The 15,911-nt window shown below is 31.1% G+C and overlaps 2 protein-coding genes across 2 annotated transcripts; one reads left to right on the top strand and one right to left on the bottom strand.

The window, feature by feature from the left end:
- The first annotated feature begins 2,762 nt into the window (after positions 1 to 2,762).
- On the top strand, positions 2,763 to 3,755 carry LOC145072385 (dehydration-responsive element-binding protein 1E-like). Its single transcript, XM_079018799.1, has one exon. It carries the CDS (start codon positions 2,830 to 2,832, stop codon positions 3,523 to 3,525), a length of 696 nt encoding a protein of 231 aa, XP_078874925.1. The 5' UTR covers positions 2,763 to 2,829; the 3' UTR covers positions 3,526 to 3,755.
- A 2,686-nt stretch (positions 3,756 to 6,441) lies between these two features.
- LOC145072384 (uncharacterized) lies at positions 6,442 to 9,050 on the bottom strand. The gene is made up of 5 exons (XM_079018798.1): positions 8,597 to 9,050; positions 7,758 to 8,019; positions 7,471 to 7,667; positions 7,145 to 7,332; positions 6,442 to 7,041 (listed from the first exon to the last, which is right to left on the bottom strand). The coding sequence occupies exons 1-5, from the start codon at positions 8,692 to 8,694 to the stop codon at positions 6,755 to 6,757; spliced, it is 1,032 nt and encodes a 343-aa protein (XP_078874924.1). The 5' UTR covers positions 8,695 to 9,050; the 3' UTR covers positions 6,442 to 6,754.
- Positions 9,051 to 15,911: the final 6,861 nt, after the last annotated feature.

The raw sequence follows: 15,911 nt of genomic DNA, 5'->3' as shown, positions 1-15,911 counted from the left end.
TGACTTAAACTGAAAAATGGTGTTACTGGTTGTCATTTTCTGATATTTTCCTTATTAAAAATAATGTGTTCTTAATTTTGCTAAATCTTCATGGTAAATTTGTAGGTGTTATCAGGCCATAGTTTAAGCGAATTATGTAATGAGGAAATAAGAAATGAATGACAACTTTATGACCATTATTAGTGACAATTATGTCTTATGTCTTATGTGTTTTATGAAATGATTTAGGAATTCATGTATAGAAATTGTCATGCTAAGATATGTTACATTGCATTGAGTATAAGATTTCCATATTATAAACTGAGATCATAGAATTTATAAAGTTGAGAATTTTATAAAATGGTGCATGTTCTACTTATTGGTGGGTAAATTCAAGCTTATCACTTACAATTAGGAGTATGTCTCCTCTAACTAGCAATGAATGAAATTTCAATGTTGATGTGAATTAGCAAGTGTTAACCATAAAAGCAATGAAAAGCTTCTAGATGAATTGCAAGAGAGAAACAAAGAAGAAATGCATCATATTTTGGATGAACGATTAGGTTATACCTCTCAAAGTCTATGAGAAGGTCCTACAACGAGCAAATCTACCAAAAGTATCAAACAACCATGAAATCTATCTATAGAATATCCTTCAACCCCAATATCCAATATGGGGTGTGTTTTTAAATCATTCTTGACATCAAGTATAAAAGAGTATGAAGGGAATTTTGATCCTAATATCACCATGCATCAAATAACTAAAAAGGATCAAGTGCTTCAGGACAGGGAGTATAAAGAAGAGCAAAATATGACTACTAAAGGGAAAAACACTTGTATGATGGAACACTGTGTATAACACCTTCGGAAAGGTTATAATATCTCATCGGAATTGGATGAATTTGTGGAAGATTAAATGTGAATTTTTGTGTTAATCTTGATTTTGAGAATATTATGGATAATTTCTTTTCGGTTCGCAAGGAAAATATTTCTAGACAAATCTACCAAAAAGGTTCATGAATATGATTCCCTTCTTAGAAGATACATTGACCATTAAATGAGCAATGATTATTCGTTACTAAAGCGAGCTCCCACCAAGAATTCAGTTGAAGTCAAATGTGTCACTACACTCATCATAACACGAATATGAAAAATATATATATGATCAAGAAACATTCAAAAGAGAGCCAAGAGCAAGGATACAAAAGTAAATATGAGCAATCCACCATATATAATAAGAAGAACTACCATTCTTCAAACGAGGAGAAAACGGTATGTAAAAAAGATGAAGTATTTGTGGCAACTTCCAATCAAGGAATGTCGAAAGAACAATCAGTGTTTTGAATGTTGAAAAATAAGCAATAAAGTGGCGAACTGTAAACCAAAGGATTGCGGGAAGTGGAATGGTAGTACTAGTGTACTCATGGAATTGGGTAATGTCATTAGGCTGGAGGGAGTGGTGTCATAAGAAACTCACTCTCTCCTCTGCCACGTAGGCGTCATGTCAATTATATCATACTTTTATACCACACTTTGTGTGGTTCTTTACCACACTTAAGGGTATGGAAACCCTGGTAAAGAAAGAGGGGTGTGTGTGTGTGTGTGTGTGAGAGAGAGAGAGAGAGAGAGAGAGAGAACAACTGAATAGAGAAGGGAAAATGAAAGAGAAGAGAGAGATGCGGCACAAATTGGGAGAGGTGTGGCCAAACCGCACCCAAGAGCACATAGGAGGGGGCGGTGTGCCCCTACCTATGTAGCATTGAGTGCGGCCAAACCACATACTAGTCCCAACATTCTTATAATTACCCAAAGAATTGGACAAAAACTTTGGCTTCAATAGCACAAAGGAAATTACTTGTTTGCCCTTAACATTCCCTCCTATGATCACAATTTGATATTATGTATATCATAACATATATAATATTTATTTTATTTTAACTTAAAACATTTTAAATGAAACGTAACCTCTCTTTCATAACTTCCATATAACCTAATATAAGTAACATCCCCAGAGCCGGTCCAGACGGTGGGCAACCCGGGCGACCGCCCAGGACCCACGACTCAACGGGGCCCAAAATTTCTGGATTATATATATATATATATATATATATATATATATATATATATATATATATATATATATATATATATATAAACCAATTATTACCAAAATGATTTTTAGGGCCTAAATTTGGTTCAAACTCAAACTAGCTCAAAAGATAAACAATTTGACTTGCTTGTTATTGCTAACTGAACGTGATTATAGTGAAGAATAAATGATTTTTTTTAATCTTTATTATATTTTTCTATAAGGAGTCCTTTTTTTCTTTTCGCCCCGGGCCCCATATACGTTTGGACCGGCCCTGAACATCCCCAAAAGTGATGTTTTTGTATTTGAATGATTCTTTATGCACATACCTCAGCAAAACTGCTAATTATCCAATAAAAAACTAAGTTCTAGAAAAAAGAATAATGTAGTTACTTTATTTCCATAAATGTATTAAAAAATTTTAGATCCAATGGTCCGACTATAGTTTGCCCCTTTCCTGAAAAAGACACTTAAAAAGCAGTCTTCAGTACAACACAAGTCTCACACGTGTTCTACCCAGAAGACAATGTGGGACCCACTTCATTAACAGCTGTACCAAAAGACATAATCCACTTTTGTTTCACTTCCTCACCTCTTTCCTTTTTCAGTGTCCTACTCCCCAATCTTACAACACCTTCTCCGTGTTCGATTCGTATCCCATGATCCAACACAAATTTATATAAACAGATGACACTTCGAATCAAGATTCACTCACAGAAACAGTTTCAGTTTAATTTCTACTTTAAAGATTCAAAGATTCCATGGAGATGAACAGTTATAACAACGTTAACGGGTATAATTATGATGGATATGGGTATGGAAATGGATATGGATATGGATGTGGATATGGATATGGGTCGAGTCCACCGGAGATGGAAGGAGGAGGGGAGTCGTCGGGGACGTCGGAGGAGGTGATGCTGGCGTCTAGTCATCCCAAGAAGCGTGCCGGAAGGAAGAAGGTTCAGGAGACGAGGCACCCGGTGTACAGGGGAGTGAGGCAGCGGAGCTCCGGGAAGTGGGTTTGTGAAGTGAGAGAGCCGTATAAGCAGTCGAGGATATGGTTGGGGACTTTTCCGACGGCGGAGATGGCTGCCAGAGCTCATGATGTGGCGGCGTTGGCGTTGAGAGGGAGGTCGGCTTGTTTGAACTTTGCGGATTCTGCTTGGAGGCTTCCGACTCCGGCGTCATTGGATCCAAATGATATTAGGAAGGCGGCGGTGGAGGCGGCGGAGAGATTCCGGCAGAGTGAGGATGGGAATGGTGATCAATCGGCGGAGGGAGTGGGGGTGGAGATGGGTTATGGAGGAAATGTCGGATATATAGATGAAGAGGAGGAGTTTGGAATGCCGGGGTTGATTGTGAATATGGCGGAGGGAATGATGCTGCCGCCTCCGCCGTCGTACGCCGGTGGTGAGGAAGCGGAGTATGGCGGTGACATGTCGTTGTGGAGTTACTGACTTAAATTCCCCTTTTTGTGTGTGTGTGTGTGTTGGGGAGCTTCAAGTATGAAAAAAGGATGGATTTAGAAATATTCCGTGCTTATATTGTGTTTTTTTTAGAAATATGTACGGATATTAGAAACATATACAAAGAGTGAAATAGTGTGATGATTATAAATATATTTCAATGTATGGTTCCTTAAAAAAATGTCATATTGGAAATCATATGTTTCAGTTTTGAGTGTTTATTGTTAATTAAAAAACTTATAGTTGGTATGATTACTTTTTTTTGAACACCAATTTAATTTTTTTTCAGGCGAGATTTGAAATATCGAGGTCTAATATGGTTAGGCTATAAGCTTTTTGGTATTTTGGCAGACAGTATGATTAGTAATATACAGATAAAGCATAAGTTGTTCAATAATATTTTAAGAAAAGTATCTTCCACCTTAATTATATAATTTCCAAATACAAATTTTTGAAAGTTTGTTAGAAAATCTAATTTGTTGAATGTTACAATTTCACAAAATAGCAAAAAGGAAAAAGGAAAGTCCTAGACTCCTAGTCTTCTAAAAACAGAAAGATTTTCTTTTATACAAAAGAAGAGAAAAACTTACTTTAAAAGAAGACAGAAAACGATCCGTAGTAACTTTTACCAACGTGTGCGAATTTTTTTTTTTATTTTCTCAATCATTTTGTAAATATCATTTATCCAAAAACATTAAAGTAGAAAACACAAAACCTAAAATACCCTTTAAGTCAAAATCAAAAAGAAACACTTACAAAACACTCAATCTAATCAAATGATATTTTATAATGATGACCAATACTCAACTTATATAATCAGAAAGATCTTACTTTATGCATTATTTCTCATACCATTTTGTTTTAATCTAACCCTGTTTTTACACCAGTTTTATATAAAAAATAATATAACATCAAATTTGAAGTAAATGAAAAATATAAAATGTTCTATTATTTCTTCATATCAAAATGTTAATGAACGTTTATTTGACAATTTTGGTCTTCCAAATTTTAAGTTTATACATTTCTATATTATTTAATTCTATATGTGCCTTTGGCATGGAGAAAAACAATATGTAATGTGACATTAAAAAGAAATATGACTTTAGCAAAAATAAAAGAAGAGAAAACATACAATTCGGAATTTAAACATTGAATCAATGCAGATAAGAGGGGACAGTCGAGCTTCAACAGCATCTACAAACTATTTGTTTTCACTTTTTTTTAACAAACAGCATTGCTTTTTTTAAAATTCCATCAGTTTTGTTAATTAAAAAATAATCTTTAAAACCAGAAAAATAAGAGTATTTGTGAACAAAAAGTTCAAGTTACTTACCTTCTTTTATGGTAGTTTTTTAAAAACAATGGTGTTTTGTGGGAAAAAAATAGTTAGTAACCTATTTATGACATCAACCCCTTAAATAAACAGTGAATTTTTTTTGAAAAAATATATAACAAATAAAGGTAACCATTTTCCTTTTTGGAATCGAATCCAAAAAAATCCTAAATTAAACGACCAAATTTGGCAATTTAGTCTAATAAGAATAATAACACAATAAAAATGTGTTCAACACATCAAAAATTTCCATTCATATGTGGTAACCAATAAATCTAAAATAAAGTATTCGAAGAACATTTTTCGGTCTTTTCATATCATGTTATCGTCACATCATCGATCCAAAAAACTAACTAATTACAACAATATGAGAGCTTTATTGTACGACTCATCAAATATATTTATATTATTCTAATGTTTTTTTAAATAAGTTAATCACTTATAATTAGTTGAATTATATGCGACCCACCATTTTAATTGAAAAAGCTCTATGGAAAAATTACTTGAAAAAACTCTCATTGAAAAAGTCTCACAATAAGATTGTGTTTTATTTTCAAGGGTTAATCTCAAAAAATGCCTTATCTTATCTTTTGTGTTTTTTTCGGATTAAACCTCAAATTTATTTTTTGTCTGAAAAATACCTTTTATTTTTTTCCATTTTTTTCAATTTGGCCCTTTAAGTCATTTTTTGCCAAAAAAAATATATAAAACTTGAGGGTTTTAAAAAAAAAAAAAAAAAAAAAAAACTAAAAAAGTTGAAGGTTTATTGAAAGCATTTAGCAGGTTAAGGGTCTATACAAAACTGAAGGTTTTTTTGGAAAAAATGAAAAAATACAAAGCCTTTTTCAAACAAAAAATAAATTTGAAGTTAAATCCAAAAAATAAATAAATAAAATAAAATAAAATATTTTTTTTAGATTAACCATTTTTTTCAAACTGAATAAGCTTTTAAAAAACTCATACTATGGATGTTAGAACATCCACAATAAAGGAGCTTTTTTCCTTTGAAAGCTCAATATACAAAAAGCTAGTGTATCTCTCATAATAGAAAAGCTATTCCATTTTGCTTTTTATTAATTGTTTTACATGTATAGGATAAATTAGTTAAAAATCTATGGGTCCCACACAAGCTTACTAAAAAGGCTTTGAATTAAAAAAGTTTCCACAATACATTTTCCGATAGCTTTTCCTTAGAAAATGGATGCTCTAATAAACCCGGCTACTTGACCAATATCAAAAGGTTATAAATTTAAACTGTTCCAATCCCATTTTTTAATAATCGACCCAAAAATACAATCCCAAAGAAAAAAAAAATGAATTAATATAAAAAACTTTAAAATAAAAAAAAATTAAAAAAAAAAAAAAAGGTAAACGTGACTTACCACCTGTCTCCCCTTCAGTTACTTCTGAACCACATCAATCAATCTCTGTATCTCACTATCTTGTACCCATTTTTTTCACAACTATATGTTATTAATATTTAATACACTTAAACACTATAAAACAATAATTATAATTACAACCAATTAGACACATGAAACAGATTCTTATTTATTTTTTTTTTAAAAAAAAAAAAAAAAACTGAAATAACACAAGCCAAAAGCTCCATAACACAAGCCAAAAGGAAGCTCCGCATTTAAGCGGTACAGACACCAACATCTAAATCCGTAAAAACCAACGGCCTGGAGCTTTCAAAAATATTTATAAAAAAAAAAAAAAAAAAAAAAAAAAAAGACGACACAACTTTTAATACAAAAAGAAAAAAAAAACTTGCGAACACGCAAGCAAAAACCGAATAACCTTGACTACCATAATGAACAAGAAAAAAAAAACCGACACGAGGTTACAAGCGGAGTGTAAATTTACGAATTTACCCTTCTGGATATCTTACTTGGCTTTTTTCATGAGTGTTGTGGTTCTATATTCACTGTCATCATGAACAAAGCTCCACCAGATATACGAAACAGGAATGGCAATGGCGTGTGAAATAGCATGAGCATCCAAAAAACCCTTGTAGGGTGGAAAATCATAAATTTGAAATAAAATAATTAATCCTTCACCAAATGTCACAACCCAAATCTTCCATTTAGATGGATGATTCGAAATTCCACCCCATACCCCCCAAATCACTACCTGTGCTACTCCCATTATAGCACAAACCTTCATATTTAAATCTGTATATATATAAAAAAAAAGGTTTCAAAAGTTAAAAAGGTAAAAAACGTCTTTTCCTTTTTTCTTTTTTTGTATTACGAGGGGAATGAATTGAACTCTTACCATAGTCAAATTGGTAGCAGTTTAAATAAAGGATGTGGGTGGTTACAAAGGCGATTAATGGAGCTGCAACCATGACACGTGTAGCTTCAGTTTTTATACTGAAAGCTCTTAGTATTGATACTATAAGAGAAAACCCAATAACTGCTGCTGCAGATGAGTAATCTAGCTTCTCTGTCATTTCCACATCCCTGAAGGGTAAAATCGTCATTTGTCATTTCAAAAGGAGTGTTTGTAAATAGAAGGGTAAAATGGTCATTTACTCAGATTCAGATAGGGATGAGATTGAGGAGGAGGAGAATTAATGTTTGAAAGGGATATTTACTTACCTACTGTGATAAACAGCACTCCAAAATAAGAAGTTCATTGATAACGTCCCATAGATATGCCATAATCCAGTGTATTCATAGAAAGTTTGTCTGTTTGGCCTTAAAGGGAGCTTGTAATTCACAAGAATGAAGAAGGATACCCATCCATGAAACTGAACAGCAAGATTAAGAGCAGAAAGTGCTACAGAAACAGGTTCCTAAAAAACAAGATTCAAGAATCAAGAATGAATGATAATCAATGAGTTGATATAAAATTATAAACTATAAAGTAGAAGAATATGAGGCACCTCAATCCCAAAGGCACGTCTGAGTGGCCATTTTCCATGATATTTGACAGGTGTATTGCCAGCTGTCTCTCTTTCTTCTTCCCTAACAAGCATACATTGGTATCTGCAGCCACTAAGACAATCCCATTTTTTCCATTTTATGTATAGTGGCTCTTGTAGATACCATGGATCACTCACAGATTTTCCATTGGATGTCAAATTGCAGTGTTGGAAGCATACATCTCCCACACATCCTGTCTTCTCACATTGCTCAACACAATCGCTATTCAAACAGAAAGTGTAAGAAATGAAATTAGTGTTTTAACTTTTAACCGATTCATTTGATTCTAATCTTCTCATGATTCAAAATCGAAAACCTAACAGAGAGTCAATTTCTATGGTAAGTGAATCAGACAAATAGCACATGCAATCGAGAGTCAAGCATGCCATGTGAGGATATTGTCCTGCTTCTGGCATGCCTCTTTGGTCTAGGGTTTATTATCTCCATGTGGCCATATCATGTATTCATGTCTTTGCTAATTGCTACCAGCGACCACAATACCTAACAATTACAACCAATTAACTCCACCGGTTTCACCTGAAAGTGGATGTTTATTACCTCAATAAACTTAAAACCTGCGATAAACTGAGATCGGCGGAAGTTCATATTTCTAGGGTTTGAAACGTAGAAAAATCTTAACTTACAATACAATTCAACTAAAAAGTTTACGAATTGCAAATGAAATTCAACTCGGATTCCAGAACAAAAAGCTGCACAGATCACTATGAGCTGCAACCACGTTCTCACGAATTAACTTTTCAAAAACGAAAATCAGATGTGAAAGAAACTCAAATCTTACATGTAAATCGGATCAGCGTCGCCGTCACTCGCGGTAATACCGGCAACAAAGCACAAAAATGCAACGAGAAGCACCGGTAGACGACGACGTATTGCCATCGGAGAAGACACGCACAGAGAGAAGAAGATAGATGGAGATACAGAAAGGTACGAAATACGAAATACGAAATACCAATTAGTATGGATGTTGAAGTGAAATATGCGTATCAGGGATCATGGAGGAACGAAAAACGAAGATGATTTTGATTGATTTGGGGATTTGATTGGTTTGCGTATGTGTATGAGTAGTTGGTTGTGATACACATACACACAGTGATGATTGATAAAAATTGAAGGACGTGGCAAGGACGAAGATAGAGAAGGGAGTGGGGGAGGAAAAGAGAATCTCGTGAAGAGCGTTCCAGAGGGTGGACACGTGGAGCTCTCTTATCTGTCAGCGCGTGATCAATTCGTTCGGCCTCAATTTCCTGTGTCCCAGGTTCAATATTTTATCAATTCTTGGAGATTTTTCGATCTTTTTATAGACAATATTACAGTTTTGGTCCCTGTGATTGGTATAATCTGCAGAGGTGGGGTAGTGGCGGAGGCTAAGGCGGTGGCGAAAACGATGGTTGCAGTGGTGTTGGTGGCGGAAGTGACGGTGGTGAGACGGGGTCTATCCATAATTTTAGGGAATCCTTATCGAATATAAATTTTCCAACGAACCGTTATCTTAATCTAAAAGATGTTCATCACCTATAAATACATAAGAAAGGATATCAAATAGGTCAGATTTTACACACTCGAAACACCTAAACTCTTCTTCTCTGGTTCTCAATTATTCATTCCTACGATACTAACTTTATCATCGGAGTGTATTCTCGAATTCCGACCCGAGAATATGGCTAACCGATTTGTTTCAGTGACGTCGGAGCCAAAATCAAAGCTGCGTTACAACCTCATATTGCATTGCGGATCCAGGTATTAATAAAAATCCGAAACCGAATTGAGAAAAACCGAAAACTGGGAAACCGAACCCATTGCTTTGGGTTTGGGTTTAACTTTTTGAAACTAAAGCTTGTCGATTTGGGTTCGGTTTTAAGTCAAAACCGACCCATGTTCACCCTTATGTTATACATTTGAATATATCTCGCTACTATAAACATGGTTTTTATCAACTAAATAAATCTCTAGCTAAAAAGAGTTCATTTTCTTTTCATGTTCTCTCCATGTAGGTTCTAATTTATTTTTTTAATGTCTCTTTAAGTTGAAAACAATGGATTTTTTTTTTATTTTTTCATTTTTTTTTTGTTTCGCTTTTCATAAACTATACCTTCTTCTACCACGGGTTCTTGTGGGTGGTGGAAGGAATACAAAGAAGAATATTTTTTTGGGATCATTACATATCTTAATCATATGGGGTTAGACTAAAGGTTGGGATGGTTTTTTGCCAATGGTAAAATGGTGTAACATAAGCTTTTATAATTTTTGTCATACTTTGCCTATGAATAGGGTGTGATGTTTTTTTTTTTTTATCAAAGGTAGTGAAATTTATGTTAAAAAGAAAAAAAAAAAAAACAAAATTACAATAACCAATCAGGAAATAAAAAAGAGTTTACTATTGAGATTTGCCATCGGTGGAAGTTCACCATTGAGATTTACCATCAGCAAAAAGAATTGTTAGGGTTTGGTGTTCACCATCGGCAAAAAGACAAAAGTGCACATAGGCTTTTGACGATGGTAGAACTCTCCCACACTGTTTAGTCTTTAAAGGTGTAATCTTAATTTGAGTTTGGATTTAGTTGTTTTTTATGAAAAAGTTTATGGAAATGAAACTAAGCTGAAGACAAGATACAAATGGTTGAAGAATAACGAAGAAAAAATATTAAAATGTAGTTAAAGTTATGTACATGGTACATGATGAGATTTAACATACAAATTTGACAATGTTTAAAATAAGGACTAAATCGTTACGAATAAAAAGTTTTTGACTAAAATTATAAGGAGTTAAACTTTGAGCTAAACCTATAGTTTAAGCAATAGTTTAGGGATCAATTTTGTAGTTTACAAATTGAAAAACAAAATATGGTTGTCCCTAAGCATATTATATTATAAAGATTAAGGTTTTCATTCTCATAAACCAATAACAGATTCCTAATAACGATAACAATTTTCTGCTTTATTAAAATTATAATTAAGCTGATTGCATGTTGCTGAAGTATCTTTTTCATTATTTTATTTTAAGATTTAATCCGTTTCCTTTATTCCTTAAAAACATGGATTAAACATAGAAAAGTTAGCGTTTTAACTTGTTATATATCGAGTCAACCATGATTAAATGTTCACATAATTAAATAAAAATATTATTCTATATCATATTAATATTTAATAAGACAAATGTGTGATTAAATACTCAAGAAACATTAAGAAAAATAAATATTTAAAAAAAAGTGAAAATATACATCAAAAATTTCAAAAAGTCATCACTTTATGTAGTAACAACTTAGTAAACGTTAAAGACAAGCATTTTATTTATATAAAAAAATATTGAATCAAATAAAAAAATGATAAATTGGATCATCTGATCAGTTCAGGACAATCCATTTTAGGATCATCGTGGAAGATAAATCTCAAAAACACTAGTGATACTTTAGGCATCTCAACCATTAGGTTTTCATAGCGAATGAAAAATTTGAGTGCTTTGACAATTTGTTAAGGTCAATTGTTTTAGTTTATATAAATCGATTCTTTAACCAAGATAAGGCCTTGGCCAGCAAAGATAATATTTTAAAATATTTAATTATTTTATATAAAAAAGGTATTTCTAAATTATTCAAGACATATGTATTAGGGAAAAAAGTTTCATGTCATGATTGTTGATGGTAGCAACTTTAATTTATAATATTCATTAAGAACAAAAGCATTCATGTACCATCTTATGATCATATTTTACAATAATTATAAAAATTCAGTTAGAAAATATTGAAACGAAACGCTATAGAGAGTAGCATATTCATGACAATAATTGTTAAATTGAATCCAACAAAAACTAGAAATAATAATAATAATAATTTGATTTATAAGTCTACTCTTAAAAAAATAAAAATAAAAAAATAGCGGGTTATAACTTAGTCAAACTTTTTTTTTTAAATATCAAATAGGTGTGATAGACATCACAAATGGTCGTCAAACGTCACTTAGACATGTGGTATGGTGGTGAATCATTGGAAAATAAAGATTTTCTTCCATGATTCCAGGGTAGCCATATGATAATTTATTTATTTTTATCATTTTATATTTGACTTCATTATTTGTTTTATTTATAGCTGTTTCTGTTTTCAACTGTCCTTTTTAGTTTAGTTTTTTTTTTTTTCTTTCTTTTTAAATTGACTTGATTATTTGTTTCATTTCTGGTTGTTTCTGTTTTCAACCGTCCATTCTAGTTTTCTTAATTAATAGTAGTTCGTTTTTCTTTGTAGTTTAGTATATGTGTTTTTTAAACCACAATACATACAATTTTTAATCTATTTCTAAATTATATTATTATTTTAGACGGACATAAATCATCAAACCAATTAGATGAAAATACTATATCAACACAATATACTATTGTACTATAGGCTATTTGGTGTTAATATTTATATTGATTGTATTAAAAAGTAAAGTATTTTAGTTGTTTTATTTTAGCTAGCGTATTAATAATAGCATAGATAAGACCAACCAATATGACTATCTACCATAATAAATGAAAATGATTTTGTCAAATGTCCTTCTCTCATAAAATTAGCTACATGTCATTTTGTCATAATTTAAGATATATTTATTTTCTACTTGTCATTACTTTAATTTTCATTTTAAATATATCATTAATTTATTTTCCATAAATTAAACCTACCATAATGACTATTAATTTCAAATTTTAAATTTTCAATTTCAAATAAATTTACAGTTCAAAGCTTTGTGTTTATCATTTTGTTATAATTAACCCGTTTAGTACACACTAAACACATAATTTTAATTTATTTATTTTTTGCATGTTTTTTTTTTCTCATAATTTTCATTTATTTCAATTTCAAATTCAAATAAAATTTCTATTTAATCGTTAACATTTTGTTTTAATCAACCCGTATAATATACGGGTCTCACAACTAGTATTGCACTATATAGTACCCGTCAGGTGTCACTGCAATGGTGTGTTAATTAGACCTGGCAATGGGGCGGGTTTGGAGCGAATCGACCTTGATCCAAACCCTTTTAACAAATTTCAAAATCCGATCCAAACCCGCTCCATAACCCGCATGGTTTTAAATAATCAAACTCATACTCTTATCCACCGAATCAGCAGATATCCAAACCCGCCCCGTAACCCGTAAGTTTTTTGAATAATCAAACACATTTTACTTAAATCATAAAATCACATTTATTAAATAAAACTAAGTTTTGATTTAGAAAACACATTATGTACTCGAAGACTTTCTATTGGAATTAAAATCATTATTTTAGTTACTTCCAATTGGTTTTTGATCGTCGATTGCATTGATAGAGAATAGTAATTACAAACTTTCTTCTGGTTGATAAATTACCTTATTGATGTATAAATGAAATTGGTGATTACATGATGAAATATAAATGAAATGAAATCATGACTCTTGGGAGAAGACTGAAAGTCTAGAAGTTGAGTCCACGAGTCTTATGTAAAAACAATTTAGTCTTTTGTCTTTTCTCTTTGGACTTCTGATTGAAATTTAATGTAAACTTTAGGTAATATAAAATATAAATTTATACTTCCAAAAATTATATGGGGCGGGTTATAAACGTAGCGGATCAGTGATGATCCATACTCGACCCTTTTAATAAAAGGGTTAGCGGGTACGGGTCGTTAACGGGTAAACGGATCAAAAACTATGCTCCAAACCCATATAATAGTTAAGGGTTTGGATCGGATAAGGGTCAAAACCCGCTCCATTGCCAGGCCTAGTGTTAATGTCATGCGGTTTGGTGTGGAGAAAATTGTGAGAACCCTGCAAATGAAAATCCACCGCACCGCACCTCACCATCTTTCTTTGTAGTCATTAAAATATATATATATATATATATATATATATATATATATATATATATATATATATATATATATATATATATATATATATCGAAAAGTTAATAGAATTAGAGACTTCATCAGTTTAGTGATTGTTTTATTGAATTTTAATAGCAATATCAATATGTGGTTAAGTGTATTGAATGTTCTTTGTATGTTCTCATTTAATTGGTATGTAAATGAGTATGTATGACCATTATTTTGCAAATGCTAACAATAACTGAGTATGCAAGACCATTATTTAAGGATTTTATTATTATTATTATTATTATTATTATTATTATTATTTTGAGATTGTTAGTTGGAAACCAAAGGGTTTCTAGTCCGGCTGTACTAGGTGTTGTCCTCCCCCTCTGAGGTTGAGAGTTCAAGTCTCGTAAGGAATATAGGTGGAATTATGAGTACTTTTAAAAGTATATTAAATTTGTCGTTGAGAGAGAGAGAGAGAGAGAGAGAGAGAGAGAGAGAGAGAGAGAGAGAGAGAGAGAGAGAGAGAGAGATTGTTAGTTGTAAATAAGGTGCATAAAAATCCAAAGGTATTTATTTGAAGGAGTGATATTTGGTTAATACTATTCAATGTATTTGATTTGTTTTTTTTCGCTTATGGATTTTTTTGTTTGATTACTTGATTGGTGTAATAATGTTATCATAATAATCTTTGTTAAGCAACACTTTGTTTATGGATTTTTTTTGTTTGATTGGTTGATTGGTATAATAATGTTATCAAAGTAATCTTTGTTAAGTAAACAATTTGGCTAAATATATATTTATGTATTTATGTTCGGCCAAAAAGTTAGACATAAGTTGGCCAAATAATGATGTATAAGTTATGCTTCAGTTTTTGTTTTTTTGTATTTATCTATATTTTATGTTTTATGTTTTCGTTTTTTAGTTTAATCTTGACCTCCTGATCAAACCGTGGGGATAATAGTGTGTAGGATTAGGGTTTAACTATTCTTTATATTCATATATGTAATTTCCATTTGAGTAATCAAGCATTCTATTATCATTTAAGGTTATGATATTTTTCAAAGCGTGACTTAAACAATAATTTATATATATGTTTTATTTATTAGATAATATACTTATATATTTTATAATATTATTCACTTATAGGGAACAACTTAAACACGTACAGAAAAAATTAATAACTATAAATTTATATAAATTAGGACCAAAAGGTTTAAAAAGAAATGGGGCAAAATAGGGAATAACCTGCTTTGTAGGGAATCACAATTGGTAATTTTGTCAATTATAACAATCTTATAATTGTTTGATCTTAAATTAAGTGCGAAATTTAATTCTTCGATTTGTAATTCATTGTTATTCACATTAATGAATCACGTGCAGGAGTTAAAATTGGTACGAGCTTCGTTCGAATGGTTTCTGGGTATATTTTCATATCTAAGTTTAATATATATCAAGTTGACATGTTTTCTAAAAAAACTACCACACTTTTATTATTTAGTACTAATACAGTTATATATAAATAAAACTAAGTTCGATGTTCACTAAATCGATTTTACATCTCCATATATATAGTGAAACTCCCATTGCTCCAGAGTTGATCAGTATTACTTGGTATCTAGGCCCGGCCCAAGCACAATGCTTGAGCGAGATGGGCTAAGGCCCATGGCAGTGATTATAAAGGGACATAAGTTTTGTCAAGTAACTAATATTATGTATACAGTCTACTATAATAATAAATGAAAATAATTGTGTCATGTGTCAATCTTTAATTAGTTTTGACACTTGTATTTTGTGATACTTTTTAAATAAATAATATCCATGTGCCAATTTATGAGTTTTTTTTTTCATTTTTAAAATTTATCAAATGTAATAAATATTATACTAAATTACAATTAATATGTTTCTTATTTCAAAATTTCATTCTTTATATCAAAATTTTATTTTTAAAAATACTTATTATTTACATTTTAATATATATATATATATATATATATATATATATATATATATATATTTATAATTAACCCGTGTAATACACGGGTTTTACACCTAGTGATATTATATACTAGTACTAGGCGAATGTCCGCGCGTTGCGTGAGATACAAAAAAATATTTTATATTAAAAATAACTAAATCATTGTTATTAACAATTAAATAATAATTTCATAAAAATATAAAAAATGATTTTTAGTATTGTTATTATATTGAACTATATTATAAGAGATAAGATTGGAATTTGAAGTTATTTTACATATACAAAGTTATA

This window comes from Lactuca serriola, chromosome 9, assembly GCF_051521515.1.
Source record: "Lactuca serriola cultivar US96UC23 chromosome 9, Lser_US96UC23_V15, whole genome shotgun sequence".
NCBI classification, from domain to species: domain Eukaryota; kingdom Viridiplantae; phylum Streptophyta; class Magnoliopsida; order Asterales; family Asteraceae; genus Lactuca; species Lactuca serriola.
This window is presented reverse-complemented; position numbering and strand designations above follow the sequence as displayed.

Bases quoted from the DNA above. Each gene is read 5' to 3' on its own strand.
- LOC145072385 (XM_079018799.1), top strand. From the start codon at position 2,830: ATGGAGATGAACAGTTATAACAACGTTAACGGGTATAATTATGATGGA.
- LOC145072384 (XM_079018798.1), bottom strand. From the start codon at position 8,694: ATGGCAATACGTCGTCGTCTACCGGTGCTTCTCGTTGCATTTTTGTGC. The intron at 8,020-8,596 runs GTAAGATTTGAG...CTGTTTGAATAG, and splicing joins GACGCTGATCCGATTTACAT to CGATTGTGTTGAGCAATGTG. The intron at 7,668-7,757 runs GTGCCTCATATT...CTTGTTTTTTAG, and splicing joins GACGTGCCTTTGGGATTGAG to GAACCTGTTTCTGTAGCACT.